General features: G+C 41.2%; 1 protein-coding gene across 3 annotated transcripts in view; it reads right to left on the minus strand.

Moving 5' to 3' along the window:
* Positions 1–17,561, minus strand: part of ELP3 (elongator acetyltransferase complex subunit 3) — a 95,827-nt gene that overhangs the window by 48,069 nt on the left and 30,197 nt on the right. For all 3 annotated transcript variants that reach the window (XM_074895429.1, XM_074895430.1, XM_074895431.1), the window contains exons 8-9: positions 11,340–11,501; positions 7,868–7,994 (exon numbers count right to left, since the gene is read on the minus strand). In XM_074895429.1, coding sequence (XP_074751530.1) covers positions 7,868–7,994; positions 11,340–11,501 — 289 coding nt within the window. The remainder of the gene's footprint in view (positions 1–7,867; positions 7,995–11,339; positions 11,502–17,561) is intronic.

The raw sequence follows: 17,561 nt of genomic DNA on the forward strand, positions 1-17,561 counted from the left end.
CCCCCCCCCCCAAGATGCAGGAAGCTGTTATGCCTCCTCCCGTCCCCAACAGGCTCTAAACCCCAAATCCACATGCCAAAGGGAACTTTTCCAGAAGTGTCTAATGCAAGTGAATCCCCACAATCTTCCATTTCAGAACCACCCATTAAGAACCCATTACCACATTAAACTCAGAAGTAAACCGCTCTTGGGGTACAAGCTAAATGACAGGAGCATTCAGTCCACAGATGTGAAGCTGTCTTCAGCAAGTCATTTACCAAGACTATGCACCTCAGCGTTGCAGATACCCCAATTCTCTACACACTATAGGAAACTGCTGCTGCCAGATGAGGAGGGAACATGTCTGCCTCCCATCACATTCCTCCCGCAGTCTTTTTTTACCCCTGGACTGTCAGGATCTACAGGTTGCCTCTGTCTAACACTCGGTTGGATAGTTGCTCTCTCCAAGTTTGCAGAGAACTTACCACAAGGAGATCCTGGTCAGTGACAGTCCCTGGCACTGCTATAATACAACTCAATAAGAAGAGGAGACATTTAACACTTGGAAGAGGCCCTGGGCATCAGCAGCATGACCTTGGAGCGTGGGTTTGACTCCTGAACACAGTATCTATCCGAGCACCAAGACAAATCTCTCCAGATTGTGCTCAGTGCACCGAGCAGTCCCATCTGCTTCGTCTTGCAGGTGCTCCAAGTGAGTCTCCATTTATTACGCAGTTTTGGAGAAACCCATGAGACTACCTCAATCAATTTGCTGTGAAGTTTCACCTTCACTTTTACCAAGCACAGAACTCTGGTCTTTATGTTTCTGGAAGGGTCAGCTTTCCCCTAGGGCTAAGTACAGGAAATATAGCATTTTTCATTGTCGTAAGTACACAATTTTTGCAGCACAGATCCCCGTGAAGCATGTCTTCTACCCTAAAAAAACATCAAGACCAGCAACTCTATAATGTTTTTGATAATCTAATCCTCCTTCATCAGACCTCTCCTTTCCATAAGGAGCATCAATACAATCATGTGCTCTCTCCCACCCTGCTCAGCGCTGCAAAAAGCTTCTCTCATCTATGTTCACAGCAAAACCATGATGTTTTTCCAGTATGTTTTTTTTTTTAATTAAAAAAACACCAAAACCCCATAAATGCAACAACTAAGTCCTCAAAAATCTCATTTGGACATCATGGTTTATCCGCTCCGATGACAAGCATTCAGTTGCTGCTGACGGTTTGTGCTACAATACATATTTTACTGACTGATGCTCTCTTTGCCTAAATGCCTGGCAAATTTGCACTCTCTATCCAAGCCACATCCCTTTACCCCTGTGCTCCTTTCCATTTGGCTTTACGTTCCCAGCCATATGCTCATTATTGACTTCAGCAGCAAGGGGCCTTAGGGAAAGAAAGAACTTCTGAATGCTGGTGTGAAAAACCACCACCTGAATCGACAGAATGACTGGACGAGCCTATGCAACCCACAGTTGTCTGGGACCTGTTTAGCACAGAAATGATCTTTTAGTTCAGGTAGGAAAAGGGTCTCAACTATACCTTTATATTTAACAGAAGCTTTTTCTGAATGGGAGGCTATTTTAAAGGTAGTGATTGTCATTACTATAACTTTCACGGCTGGCGTGCTGGAGAAAAATGTGCGTGCGGACAAAATACTAATTCAGAAAGACAAAGAAAGCAATTCGAGACCCTTAATAAATGCAGTTTTTCCACAGAGCCTTGCAATTTATCACATCCATCCTAACAGCATAGCAGTATGTAGTTTCTATGCAGTACAACACAACACAGCAAAGATCACGCTGCTACTGAAACAGCCACCCTTTGCATTTTCTGGTGTAAACAGGGTGACCCTAGCCACATTACACATGGATCCTCAGGATAAGGGACCAGTTTTACCTGTACCTTTCAACTGATTCAGCTATTCTCCTCCTGCACATTGTCACAAAGGGCTGCAGCTTTAACTTCTACTTCATTCCTACATCGCACATATCCAGAGAGAAGTCTGACCCACTTTATAGAAAACACACCCAGAGCCACAGCAAACACACCCTGCAAGCAAATAGACGTTATTTCCACACAGACACTGGAGGGGGAGAGAAGCTTTGTGCACACAATTCAACCATCTGCAGAAGTGGGCACACACCGGGGCTTCATCTAGTTATTTTATCCACAGAAATACGAGCGCAATTATCTGTAAAGAGTTTCTATAAATAGCCTGTTCCTTACTACCGTCATTCTCATTAACTTAAAAATTACCACGGCGTTGGCCATAGTTCATGAAACTGTAATTGTTTCCAAAGTGAAGACCTTTTTACCTCTGAACATTTACCAAGACTCCAAGAGAAGCTCCAGTAACTGAAGAACTGATCATTAAATACCGTCTAATCTGTTTCTGTAAACGTGCCCATGAAAAGACAAATTTTCAGAGGTAATGCTGGCTACCTGCCAATATCAGTGTTTCAATGAGATGTTTAGTAGGAACTGAAAGGAAAATCATTTACCCCACTAAACATCTCAGAGCTATATTTAAAAACACAGATAATTGTCTTCCCAAAGGAGTAAAAATCAATGTAGATCAGCAGTTTAACTAGCTTTTATTACAGTTATTAAAAGCTCCTGATAGAGGTGCAATATATTAGTTTCATTATGAATTTCATCTCCTTGATAAAAATGAAAGCCCTCAGGAAAACTACCTCTTTATTTACAGCTAAAGGCGATACAACAGAATTTAAAGTTTTACAACAACATCAAATACATTGCAAAGAAAAAGGACACTCGTATTACCCACTGCATTGCTCGACCATTATTTTTCCTTCTCGTGTTCAACACACCCAAAAAGACTGTAGCCCTCTGCATAACTTACACTTGGATCATAGATGCATCAGGCATTTCACTAAAATTAGTCTATTTCTGGGAAATGCTTATTTTGCAATTCCTTCAGAAAAACCCCAGCCTGACACATGACTATAAGAAAACTAATTTTCACCAGACTAAAACCATTCGATGACTGAACTTTATTTTAAGAACACAGGAACGGCTCTGCTGAATTGGACCAACAATCTCTTCAGTCTGTTACTTGTCTCCAGTACTAACCATTAAATGATCTTGCCTATGTTTTTACCCTCATCACTGTATTTATAGTAGACTTTAGATGGACAGAGTGAAGCCACAGGACCTCCTCACGGATTTTCTCATGAGAAAAGAGCCTATCTGATGTTTCTGGGCAGCATCCACCAGCTCCCACGTGCCTTCAGAGCTGGAGAGTTCTGCCAACAACTTGCTGTGACACTTCCCCTGACACTTCCCACACTTGAAACTTCTAATCTTCTGGCTCTCCTCCCTGTTTCCTTTCCTTTTTTTCTGCTCCCCAGATTTATTTCATCTATGAAGGGTCTTTAAAGTTGTTTGAGATGGGCTTACAGCCATTCCTCCGGGAGGATGAAGAGGAACAGCAACAGTAAATCATGCTTAGGCAAAGACCAGAAAAATAATAAAATAAAAGCAAACACAGGAATATCTTCTCCCTTAATAAATATGTTACTAGCTTAGTAATATTTGTTTTAGAGCGGATAAAGTTTGTTGATTATACTATTGCCACTCAGTGGCTCTACAGAAACAGAACGAGGAATTAGTAACAGCATCCTGGGAATTCTTTAGCCTCTAAAGTTTTTGCTTAAATCCTAAGTTCTGCTTGGTAGCCCTGTTGGCAAGTGTGATTCATGAATCTTCCCAACCATTTACCCCTAGAGTCACCTCATCTCTCTCGTGCTACAACAGCAAAGCTGAATGTTTATCGCGTTCCACAGGATGAGGTGTCTGCTCTGGTAACAATTCCATTATTCCCGCTGAGTCCTTGATTTATTCTAGCTATTATTCTAATTATTTTCTCCGACCACCTGCTACGTGAGGCACTGGGAATCAGTCTTATCTGTTAGGCTTGCATTTGCCAACTGTAAGTAGCAGTGTGTGTGTGTGTGTGTGTATGTGTACACTACCTGGCACAACCACACGGGTGGTGGGAGGAAGCAGAGCATACTCCCTCCCTACAGCGTTTTCCCATATGTGGAGTGGGGTGGAAAGACCTGAAGTAGAAAGGAAATCCTCTGAGGCTATAAAAAGAATCAATAATAAGGGAAAAAAAAAAAAGAGAGGTATGACGGGGGAAGGAGTGGAGAAGCACAACATAACTGGGACACAGGACTAGTATATCCACGCTATTTAAAAAAAAGTAACTGTAATAATCTTCATGATGAAGGCAGGCAAAAAGCCAGTCACCTGCCACTTACTGTAAAAAAAAAAAAAAAAATAAAAGATCTACAGATCTACTATGCTCACTCCTATCAATAAATCAAAGTTTTGAATAATTATTAATAAACTCTCCAGGAAAACAGTTGCTATACACACCCACAACTCTGAAAACCTAGATAGGTTTGCAAAAGAGTAACTGATGGGCATCCTAGCTGCTGGATGGGAGCAGCAGGAAACACTTCGAAATCAATAGGTCATAAGGGACAGAAGCAACGTTCCTCTTGAAACCATAATTACCTGTTCAATTTGAAGAAGCACCCAGTATTTTTAGTAGGCAGTCAGCACAATCAGCAAGTTATTATCTTCCCAGGAGAAGCCCCTGTATTTAATATATCAACCAGTAATGAAGGCAAGGTGCTTAGACCCCCTTCTAAAGTCATCTGGTTCCTTCTTGTCCTGCCTTTCCCTGGTCTGAAAAGCAGAGTGGCTAGAAGGAAGGTTAGCATCACAACAAATAACTTATTTTTTCCAAACTTATTTAGAACTGCTACAAAATCAGAAATCTGTCAGGATCCTTGATAAGCCACAGGTGTCTTTATCCAAAGAAAGTCAGAGGTATATTATAGAAAGATTGTATGTTTTTGTGAATAGGAGAATACCGCATAAAAGAGCACTACTGCTGCTCATGAACAGCTTAGTACTGTTGCAAGAACACAACAGATGCTCTCCACTCGGTTCCTCTCTTTGCTCTCATATTATTTTTATGTAGTAGAAATGTCTAAATATTTACCAGCATGGACTAACATTTATACAGCCCAACATATAAGTTGTTTTAATAACTTAAAACCATGATATAAAATTTGAAGGTAGGAAATAAGAGAATGTACTGTCTAGCTGAATCCCTGGGAGAGAAGGAATTGTTGTCTGCTGAATAATTCTATTATATTCACCAGTGCAGGGCTCTGGGGGAAAAAAAAAAAAAAAAAAAAAAGGGTTGTTTTTACCCTCTATTCTCCCCTATTTAAGACAAAGGATCTTTTAAAAATAAATTCTAAAGCATTTAAGATAGGATGAGCAAGACAGAGGAGAAGGTAAAAGGAAGAGGATAGCTGTCTTTTGTTTACCATTCCATCTTCAAACATGTCACAGTGATCCACAACCTCTCCACTCTCATTCCCTGCAGCTCCATTTTCTGAAACACACAGTGATCACTTAGCTGGCCATCAACTCTGCAGCTGCCTCTTTCACACAAGTCTTTTTCCATGGGCTGTCTGGTCTCAGATGGTGATGGGGACCCCGTGCACCTCTAACACAGGCATTTTGGATTCCTCCTCCTCCCCTTTCCCATACTTTCTTCTCCATAAAACAACACAGGTACAATTCTTCTCCATGTTGATGTGATCTATCACCTCTTCCCCACCAGCTCGCCTCCCCAAGTCCCATTTTTCTTCCTCACTCTGCAGCATTCACATTACTTCTTGAGGGCTTCATCCTCCACACTGATTACTCATCCTCCAACTCCTCGTCCGTATGTTCACTGGCATCAAATCTTAATTTGATCTGCGAGCCTCGCTTCAAATTTCTGAACTCGTTAACAGGGCTGTCACTTGAGTTGGTCTTCACCCCATCACCCTCTCTTTTTCAATTCCCCCTCTTCAACTATCACCTGGTTTTCTTATTCCCCTGCTTAGCACTTCTCTTTCCTGGCCCTCCAACCAGCCTTTTTGCCAATTCCAGCTCTTCAGCAAAAACTTCTGATCTTATCTTCCTTCCTGCTGTGTCCCAGAGCTGGCTGACCATCACCATTGGTTTTTCCAGCTCCCAAAGCCATGAGACTTCTCTGGCAGAAACAGTCTCAACCAGTTGATTTTCTCTGCTCTTGTTTTCTCTTTCTCTTGCTTTTCTATGCTCAACTATTTTCCCAGCTTTCTTTTAATCTCCGCTTTCACAATTCCAGCCTTTTCACCACATTCTTGTCTCCTCTTTCTGAAAACTTTGCCATCTGCCTCTGTTTCTGTAAAAAATGTCACTAGGTGGGCAAAATCCAGCATAGCATTACCCTTCCCCTAACAAGCAGGGGGGAGCCTGCTGCCCTGCAGAAACCAGAGGCAGTTCAGTGTTTCAAAGTTATAACTTCAAGTGACAGACTCCCCAAATCTCCTGTAATGAAACAGGAGCAACTCCAGATATGACAGCGGAAAAGCTTTAGCCATTTATCATGAATAAGCAGCAATGACTAATAATCACTAATGATTTTCTATAGAGGCTTATAACTGTCTTAAATAATTTCCTCCCTCTTTGGTTTTACACTTTGCAAATACTTCAGATTACTGTCTCCTCCTTGCTGGGTCTTACCCAAGGTTAGCTCTTCAAATCTTTTTGCCAGTATTGCTATTCTTCCACCTCAAATTCTCTCCAGCCTAATACTACTTCACTAGTGACATGCGCTTAAAAATCCAGAACCAGAGCTGCAACTTCTTGAGATACTGAGTAAGGGACTCATGTTTTGCTGTACCCTGCATCACGAGTAATTCTATGAAAACACAGCTACTGCAGTGTCCATCCTCTACCTCCTTCAGCATTATAAGAAAATAATCCAGGAGCGACAGAGTCTGAGGCAGAAATTTTGAGTTACTTCAGCTCTCCCACTGCCTTCACCTCTAGTTTTGTGCACATCACTTTGTCCCGGCCTCTCACTTTGTCACACAAACATAATATTTGCTAAGTACTATGACATTCTGTTTATGAAGAGCTCAAGGATTTCTGCACAAAACCCCTGAGAAAAAAAAAAAAACTATTGCAGGTTTCAGATTTTCCTTTATGTACTGTACAGCTGTAGTTTCAGCTGGGTCTTTCTAGATGTGCCTGTTGCAGTGTACCAAGATAAACCACTGCTTTCTGCCTGTGCTTCTAATCAATATATTCCATTGCACTGATAGTTTTTAGTGCCAGAAAGCATCTAGTCTAACCCTGCACAGAAATATACCTGGGATCCCTGTATCATGACTGCAATTTCAGCAGTATTTTAAAAAGATGACCAATTTTGACTGAAAATAATGAAATAATTACAAAAAAAAAATTCTACCACGTTACCAGATAAAGTGGTTAATTCTCTGCACTGTTTATCGTTTGCTCTTTACTCCTCATTTCAATTTTTATAGAAATAATTTTATATTTTCTTCCACATCATTGATAAAGATATTGAATAGCACTGAGCCAAGAACAGAGATGCTATATAATACACCTATACACTCTACTTTGCAATTAATTACCTTCGACATAGTATGCTTTTAACTTTAAATCATGTTCTAGTCTAAATCTAAGGAAAGAAAACCACCTTGGAAAAAAAGTAAGAGCCCTAGTTAATATCGGAAGAGCTATATTCCACAGAGACCCGAGTGACTCAGTCTTTCATGAGGCAAGGATATAATTTTCTGGATGAAGTAGTTCAACGAATCTTTCTCACCCTCCACCTTCAGAAAAGAATTTTAAATTATTTGTCCTTAAGAAACAATTCTGGCCCAGATTGTAACTAATAGCTGAGCTAAGGAAGAGAAGCAGCATTAGATGAAAGAGCTGGAACACACTAGAAACTCCTGGTAATTTTAAGCCATACTCACAACAAACTGGTCCATGTCCCTTTCAATCCCCATGTTTGGTAAATCAGGCATCATGTGGGCCACCACTTTAAACCCGGCATCCTTGGCTAAGTGAAAAGACTCGCACACAGCCTTCACGGTGTGACCTCTGGGAAGAGAGAAAAGAGATTCAGGATCACATAGAAAAAGACATATTTTGATATGTTTAGTTGAGATTATTCTCTAGAAAGTGCGAAGGGTTAAGTTTTATTATCAGTTTACCACCGTCAAATCTTGGAATGTGGCTGTTAATGAAGTAAACTAGGGGCTAAAAGTTTACTAATTCTAGAGCAGGTGAACCACACCAAGGCTACAGCTATTGAAACTACAGCCTGAGAAACTTTGGAAAGCTGCTGGAATTCCATTTGTAAAGCAATGACACAACTTGATGCCACAGCACAAACTAGGACACTCTGCACCAAAGTGTATAATTAAAATGAAGCATAATGAGAAACAAAAGCAACAGAAGAAGAAAAGAGGAAGAAGGATGGGGGCTAAGTAAAACCAGCTAGCTAGAAAATCATCCTGCAACACGCTTGCCAAACTCTCAAGTACTCCTTTTAGAGAAACACAAACTCTTCTCAACTTCTGAGAGGTGCCAAACCTCCAAAACATAGGCTGGATTAGGACTCTTGAAGGATTTCATGTTCTCTGCCAACATCAAACCAAACTAACACAGGCTTGCTCTCCGGGAGCTCGGAGAGCCTGGGAGCCCTAACGATGGCAGGAACAAAGGTTGAATCTCACATAACTCATCAGCCTCAAGCAAACTCCTCTCTCCTTCCACCTCTAAGGCTCAGGAGCCACCTTCTGCCTCCGCAACAGCAATCACTCTCACTACAAAGAGCTACCAGGAGGTCCCCATCACGTGTGACCAGTCTTCCCACAAAGTCCTTGCTTTTGCTCTTTCCCAGCTGGGAGAGCTCTTCCACGACTGGCTGACATTTCTGGACATTTCTATCCTCTCAGAATTTGCTATCTTCTTCCCTCTCCAATCCCTGTTTTTTCCCACCACACTTTCACACGAGTTCACCACATTTTTTTTTTAATTTCTTGCCAACAGATTAGCTCAGCAGTTGACTCTTCTCCTCCATAGTCCTTTGGATGAAAAATTAATGCCATCTGGGCATCTTCACAAATGCATACCTTTGGCTGAGACCTAATGTTAACCAAACCAAACAGCTACTTCCCTTGTTTTAAGGACCTCTTCTTTCCTCTCTACTGGAAGATTCTGCCTCTGTTAGATCCCTACATGTAGTTTTATGACTATAGCTTTATTTTTTTTTTTTTTAAAGTATTGAGGTGTTTTTCTGAGACTGTTCAAGGACAGTATTACTCAAGACCTTGAGTACCCCGAGGGGAGTAAATGGAGACGTGCTTCATAAATAAAAATTATTTTCTTATTAGAAGTGGAATTTGAGCTGCATCAATAACTTGATTATTTGATGCCTAGATCTGTTCCTGAATATTTTTCTGCCTCACAGCCACCAAAAGCACTCAAAAATCTCACTAATGACTTATGGAACATAATAGAAAGTAATTTCCAAACAGTTAGTCTAATTGGTTGTAATCTGACATTTTGCTACAAGCAAAATATTAAAAGTTTAAAGCCAAAACACATCCCCCACAAAGTATAAGAACAGAAGCAAAATGAGGTCATTTCAAAAGCAAGAGAAACTTGAATCACCCTTCTCTAAAAGTATATTCCAATTCATTGTTCTGAAAAGTTAGAGGGAGATATTTGAGTGAACAGCCTGAATCTTCCCTGCTCTGAGACAGCCTGCAGCAAAGCCTTTCAGGAATTCTGCAAGCAGCTTTGAAAAGTGCCAAAAACCTTTAAAAATATAATTCTATACAGGATTACTTCTGAGTGAAACCAAGTCAGTAATATACTACTTCATTCTTCCGATTCATCAGCAGGAAAGTGAAGGTTCATTAGCAAACGTAGAAGCCAAACGTGACGTACAGGTTTGAGTGATTTATGGTACCACCTCTGATGTGACAGAAAAAAAACAGAGGAAAAGTGAAGATGACTGAAGTGACAGCTAAGCTTTAAAGTTCCGCCTCAGGACAGGACGCCTTCAAAAGATCTGAGGTGTAAAAAATTATTTTAAAAGATGAAAAGAAATTTAATTGTTAAATGTATAATCTGTGTCAGAATTAACTGTAAATGAATACATCTAAGATTGAAATGAATACACCTAAGAGCGAGATCTAGCTACACTCCTCAGTATGGATCTTTTCCTCTGGAAAGCTCTGACATCTAGAGGAGGAAATTACCACCTATAAATATTAGCTCTTAATTCTTGGACTACTCAATAAATGGCTTTTCCTGTGTACTGAGACCTGGAGCCTGACCACTTCATAGCAGTGTCATCCTGCACTTCTATGCACCAGCAATACTACAGCTAAACACACAGGAGGAAACCCATTTTGGATTCTCTCTTTAAGTCTCTACAAGGAAATGCCCAACATTTTCAGTTTTGCACTACTGCCTTTAAGGCAGGTATTAACAAAAATGTGCTTTGGTTATTGAACCATCTGGCTATTGAACTCCGTCATTACATATGATTATGGTTATTAAACATCCTTGGTAGGTGACTGGAATATGCATTAAGAATGGAGGCAAGTTGATTGAGCATCAGCAGTGAAACAAGAGAAAAATCTCAACAGAATTACCAGACTTGCAATTAAGAGAAAAAAAATAAAAAGAAAGATTGGCTTACTTGCCTGAAAGGGGTGGGATGAACAATATATTGCGCACTCTCCTACACAGGACAACTGTTCTTTTGGCCACAGGACCAAGATGATAAGGAATAAATCCCAGGCCTCTTGCAAATATATTTTGCAATCCCGAGAGATACTGTACACCTAGAATGACTGTGGTTAATCCATCAACAGGAGTCGTTTGTTTCTGGCTATGTCTCACTCTCTGTACTTGCCAGGGTCCTCTCTCCTCTCCAATACTCAGCACAAAAAGGTACCTGGTGTAGAGAACACGCTCTTTGCTGGTAAATACCTCCATTTGGTTATACTGCGTTGTAGCTACCTAAGCCTATAAATGGTGAATTATGTAGGACAAGAACGATGAGCTCTCTGTGGGCACATGTTCTACTTCACAAAACTGCACTTATTTGTGAAGCAGCAAAAACAAAGAGAGAGGTGTACAACACAGGAAAAGAACACGAGTTTAAAATAAATCACAAATAACTCCATTTTTTCAAGCCACGGTCTACAGACTATCACAAAGAAATCCATGAAGCCACTGCAGTTTATTAGTTTTTCTTAACAGGCCTATGGCCACACAAGCAAGGAAAGAAGCTAAACGTTTCAACGTTCAATGTCAAATGGGTGTTCAAGCAAACACATCAAGACCCACTACTCGGGAGTGTTCCAGAAAGCAGAGATACAGCGAGCAGCCACGCTCAGCTTCACACTGAAGCTTTCCTCTCACCTGTTGGTGTCCCTGGCCACGTCCTCGTACACGCTCTGCACCCCGATCTCCAGCCTCGTACAGCCGTAGGATAACATGTCACTCAAATGCCGCTTCAGGCAGTAATCTGGTCTGGTCTCTATGGTTATCCCAACGCATTTTGTCAGGCTTCGTTCTGAATACCTGCAAAAAAAAAAACCAGAATCACAGAATCGTTGAGATTGGAAGGCACCTCTGGAAGTCATCTTGTCCAACCTCCCTGCTCAAGCAGGGCCACCTAGAGCCAGTTGTGCAGGACCACATACAGATGGCTTCTGAGTATCTCCAAGAATGGACACTCCACAAACTCCCTGGACAATCTGTTCCAGCACTTGGTCACTCTCACAGTAAAAAAAGTGTTTCCTGATGTTCAGATGGAACCTCTTGTGTTTCAGCTTGTGCCCACTGTCTCCTGTCCTGTCACTGGGCACCACTGAAAAGAGCCTGGCTCCATCCTCTTTGCATCCTCCCTTCAGGTATTCATACACATTAGAATCATAGAATCGTTTAGGTTGGAAAAGACCTTTAAGGTCATCAAGTCACACTGCCAAGTCCACCACTAAACCAAGTCCCTAAGCACCACATCTACGCGTCTTTTAAATACCTTCAGGGACGGTGACTCAACCACTTCCCTAGGCAGCCTGTTTGAATGCTTGACAAGCCTTTCAGTCAAGAAATTTTTCCTAATATCCAATCTAAACCTCATCTGTCAAAACTTGAGGCCATTTTCTCTCATCCTATCACTTGCTAATTGGGAGAAGAGACCAACACCCACCTCACTACAACCTCCTCTCAGGTAGTTGTAGAGAGCGATGAAGTGTCCTCAGCCTCCTTTGCTCCAGGCTAAACAATCCCAGTTTCCTCAGTTGCTTCTCACAGGACTTGTGCTCTAGACCCTTCAGCTTCATTGCCCTTCTCTGGAGGCGATCCAGCATCTCACAGAATCCCCTCAGTTGGAAAAGACCTTGAAGATCCTCCAGTCCAACCATTAACCTAACACTGACCATTCTCAACTCCACCAGATCCCTCAGCACTGGGTCAACCCATCCTCTATTAAAATTGTGAGGTTGTCACAGGTAATTTCAGTAGAGTTTCCAACACCTTCCAGGTGAGAGCATCTATGTCACACTACCAGAATTAAAATGCAGGTTAAAACCCTCAAATAACCCATCAGCCAGGGCGCCCTCAGCTTTATGGCAAGACATGGATGAAACAATACATAAATATGCACACTAGTAAAAGTCTGGAGTTTGCTTTGTATGAAAAGAAGTGGACTGTGACAGCCTCACAGCGCTTTTTTAAACAGCACTTTTTAGGAAGATGCTCCCAAACCAGACCGAGCCTTCAGTACTCATTGTCTGGAAACAAAGCCTGAGCAAAAGGGAAAGTCAGGGTAAGCAATAAGAACAGTGTTCGGTTTTGGGAACAAACCAAAGGCAGCCTGAGCCCTTGCCCCAGTCACTGACAATAATACAGGACCTCTCATTAAGCAGATCTGGTGTTGTCAGTCCATTTTCATTGCATTCCCACAGTGTACAGATAAACCACAGGGACTGGGACAAGATCCAGCTGCGTTCTCACACGAAAATGTACAAGACTGTCCATGAAAAATTCCACAAATCACTTCCCTTTGTGAGCAAACAACATGCTTACGACTTCATTGAAGTTTAACGCTGAAACAAAATTAATTGTTACCCTTCCCCCCCCATTTATCACTGGATGTCTAGCGAAGACTAATTATTCAGGCTAGTAGAAAAATCCACTATTGATGACAAATGGTAAGTTACTGACCTATGAGAGTGTAAAACAAGAGAGAAAAGGAATCCAAAGCTGCCTTGAACCAAAGTTCACAAAAGGAAACCATCAATCAACATAATTTCCAGCACCACCAGAAAGGATAATAATATTCCTTTCCATACAGGAATCATTCCGCTTGACCATCTTTCCTGCAGAATAAGGTGGTTGTATAATAGAGAACTGCAGCACAGGAGAAAAGATTTACAGCAGGAAGAAGGAAACAACTTCTTTGGAAACCATTTGAAACTGCAGAGATAATCTGGATAATTCCCAAACTGGGATGTGGGCAGGATTAACGGTCACTGTTTGAGAGGAATATCAGTCTCTTTAATGGTCCCCCATGATGATCTCAGTATTAATATTAAATGTTGCTGAAAAGAGGACACCTTGAGTAAGAGAGAGATATTATGCTTATACCTGAAAGAATATTGCACACCAAAATCACAAGGATGACTAACTTCAGCTCTTTATTAGGTGTTCTATAAAAATTCATCATCCAATTTCCGGCTCCGGGTAGCTGGAAACTTCTGAATCAAAATAAAGCTTCACAGCCTACCTTAGAGCATGACAGAGGTCCAATTCAACCAAAAAATCCCCCAATTCCCCCTCAACCCAAAAGACCAGCAAAAAGCCACAAGCTGGCTCAGACTCAAAAGCAAAAATATTAACTCCCTTCGAACTGTTAAAGCCTAAGATATATAGACCAAGATATTTAGGGGATAGACTGTAATGGCTGTCAAAATAGCATCTTGAAAAAGAAAAAAACAACAAAAAAACCCACGTAAAACGTTTCAGAGTTTGCAGCTCACTAATCTGACAGACTAACGGAACAATTGTTTATCACGTCAGGGAAAATATTGCCAACGTGTGATTCATTAACATCAGACTGAAAAACACCCACTTTTAAAGACGTGATTTGCAAGAATTAAAGACAGAAATTTTAGCTGGGGGTGGAGAAGTCACCAGAGAATTCACCCATCATGCCAGAGGGTACGTGCTCATATTAAGCACCTGCAATCAGGCTAGAAATACTGATACGAGACAAAAATAATTCTATCCCCACCCACCAAACAAATTTCTGGCCAAGATATAAAACGCTGGATATAATGAACACCAACAGACCCTGAACTACAATATCTACTAAAGGCACCAACAGAATTTCGCTATGGTGTAACGGCTGGTAAAATTGTCTTGCCCAACTCTACGCTGAAAAGAAAAGAGTGTCTTCACGATAATCAGAAAAGCAAAACGAAGATGAACCCAAACCAGATAAAGTAACAAGGATGGCATTTCCAAGAAAAGTCACAAGCCTCATCAAATCACCATCCTCCGTAAGAGATGCACATTTTCAACCCGAGCCACAAGTCTTCCAGCTCTCCCCAGCAGCCCCAAAGACTTATGGTGAACAGCGAGCAGTCTCATACTCTGTTTTCTCAACGTAAAATAAAAGCTTGAATCGAGGGGTCCATACTTAATAAAGATTCCTTACAACTAATTGGAAAAGATGAAGAAGTGTGTGACAGCCAACCTTGCACAGAAGGTGATTCTGGCAACACGCTTCCATCATTTCCTGAATAAAGGAAGAGAAATTTGACTTTTCTTCAGTTTTTTTCTCAACTTTCAAACTTTAAAGACTCGTTATTGTTTCTATTTGCAAAACGAGCAGGTCTATTTCATTTGAAACCTAATACTAAAACTAAGGCCAGGAACAAACTGTAAGATTATAAATTAAGCAGCCAAACACAGAGTATCAAATTAGACATGAATTAAAAGCTTTACTAGATTTACATAACCTGTCATTTTATGGAAGGAGCTAACAAATAGTACCCATAAAAGCTGCACAGATTATTATTATGCAGCACAAAGCCGCATTATACATCTAAGTTCAATTTTTAATTAAAAAAAAAATAAAATAAATCTGTCAGTGTTTAACAGCTAGTTTCAAAATTTTCCTATGGACAGCCAGCACCACCTTCTTTGACCAAGTCAATCGTGAGCTATAAGAGAGAGCTCAGAGACCTAAAAAAGTCAGGAAATACTATATAAAAGGTTATCTCCTAAATACTGGATTTACATCAAGACAGACACTGATTATTTTTTTTTTTTAAATCTAATTGGCAAGATCTCTTATTTTAAAGCACAGTCAAGATCTGAGACAGATATGTACCAGCCAGCAGAGAAAAAGAAAAAACAAACTGATGTATGCTTAAGAGTAACACATTTTTGGTGGAGAAAGCTTTGAGATTATCATTTTGTTCATTTTTAAAGAAGTATATCTTTGATATCCCAATTTGTGGATCAAGTCACAGATTTATTTTTTATTATTATTCATCAGAGATTTTTGTAACAATTTATAGCAGATTGGCTATTTCAAGATGACACTGCTCCTCCTACATCTCTACTTTCAGTATGCAGGTTTCACCGTAACTGCCCACTGGAAATGTGGTGGTTTCCCAAATTTCTAGCCGGTTGGGTTGGCACATTTTTGCCCTTGCAAATCCATGCTGAACCCCACTGGCCACCTTCCCAACCACAGAAGCAGCTGCCACAAAGACGTGCTCCATAACATTCTCAGGGACCAAGGCGAGGTTTACCAGCCTGTAATTCCCCTTCTCACTCCTCTTGAAGACTGACACAACCTTCCCAGTGACTGAGGACCTCTCAGTTGTCATGACCTCTTCAAGGCAAGACGGAGCTGCCTCGCCCATCCCCTTCCAGACTTGCATGTGTCCCATTTGCTGGGTGTCCAAGGTAAGCCTCTGCCATGGGCACTACCTCTCACCCCAAATCACCACCGAGCAAGGGAAGATCTTGCAAATAAAGACCAAGGCAAAGAAACGCCCCGTATTTCAGCCTTTCCCTGTGTCCCTCATCACCGAGCTGCCTGTCTCATCCAGCCGCAGACCCTCATTTTCTTTTGTCTTCATTTGCTGACTATGGAAGTCTTTCTTGTTGCTCTATAATCCCTCAGAGTTTCAACTCCAGCTAAACTTTCCTAATGTGCCCTCTGCCTGCTTGTATCCCTCCTGGGTACCCCATACCTCCTTTTACCTTCTGCTCTTAGTCCTTTTCTCATGTTTGAGCTCAGTCAGGACTTCCCCATTCAGCAGTTAAGCAAAGCTGGTGACCTGGCGGTGCCTGCTTGGTTTCCCCCCCATCAGGGAATTGTCTTTGCGATTTGAGGAGGCTGGCCTGGAAGATCAGTTAAGCTCACCTGGGCTTATCTGCCCTTCAGGGCATCCTCCCATGGGATCCTGCCTTTTGGTTCCCTGGAAAGGTTCGAGTCTGTTGTCCTGAATTCTGACATCTTTATTCTGCTACTCGCATCCCTCGAGACCTTAAGCTCTAAGACCTCAGTCACAGCAGCCAAGAGCACACACCCCCCCCAACCAGCTCTTTGCAAGTAGCAGATCCAGAAAAGCACCTCTCCTAGGCACTGGGATGAGCCAACTATCTCAAAAAATCATCATAATACACTCCAGAAATCTCCTGAATTAGTTGTGTTCCACCACGTTGCCATTCTAGCAGGTATCAGGGTGTCAAGATTAGATTCAAGGAGTTTTGTATATTGTTCATTAAGTGCATATATTCTAATGCTTACATCATTTTCATCCCCTTTTTTTAGCACTATCTCCAGTTTTAAGCATTCTTCTTGTTGCCTTTGATACCAAAACCAGCTACAGAACTTTGCAGACACACCAGTACTATATCCAGATGGAATATGATTTGCCTATTCCTATCTAATTTTCCACTATTTATACAGTCAAGGGTAATTTGGCTGCTGAATCATACAGAAAGCTCATGATAATGCAACTTAACTCCTAAATATTTTCTAGATATTTCGCTGCTTCTTGGAATAGAATCCTGCACCATTCCTAGAAAAACAGCTTTACATTTTCCCATAATAACGTACACAGCTTGCTCGTACACAACTTACTACGGAATACAGATTTATCCCTTATTTGCCCACCTCCAATATTGATAGCTCCTGCCAACCCTTAGAAATTACTATTTTAACACGAGTATTAAGCAGAAGGCCTGGAGGCAAACCCAACGGAATCCTATTAGAAACCATTCAGGTCAGTAACAATAATTTTCTGCTATGCCTGTTTTGAAAACCAACGTAATGGGTGACATGTTGTTCCAGTCTCTTTTTTAATGTCAACATATTTCACTGTACCAAGTCAATTCTCTTACAGAAGTTTATGCATATTACACTTCATTTCTCAAAAAAAAAAGCTCACTAACAGGATACAGTGACTTATCATGATAATGGACATGATGGATTTGCCTGCACTTAGTCTTTAAAAACAACACACATCTAACCACATACCCTGCAGGAACGGCATGCTAGCCAAGGCAGATATGAAGAGGGAACAGCGCCTCTATCCAACTAGGCAGCCAGCC

Source organism: Athene noctua, chromosome 1 (assembly GCF_965140245.1).
Source record: "Athene noctua chromosome 1, bAthNoc1.hap1.1, whole genome shotgun sequence".
Lineage (NCBI taxonomy): Eukaryota > Metazoa > Chordata > Aves > Strigiformes > Strigidae > Athene > Athene noctua.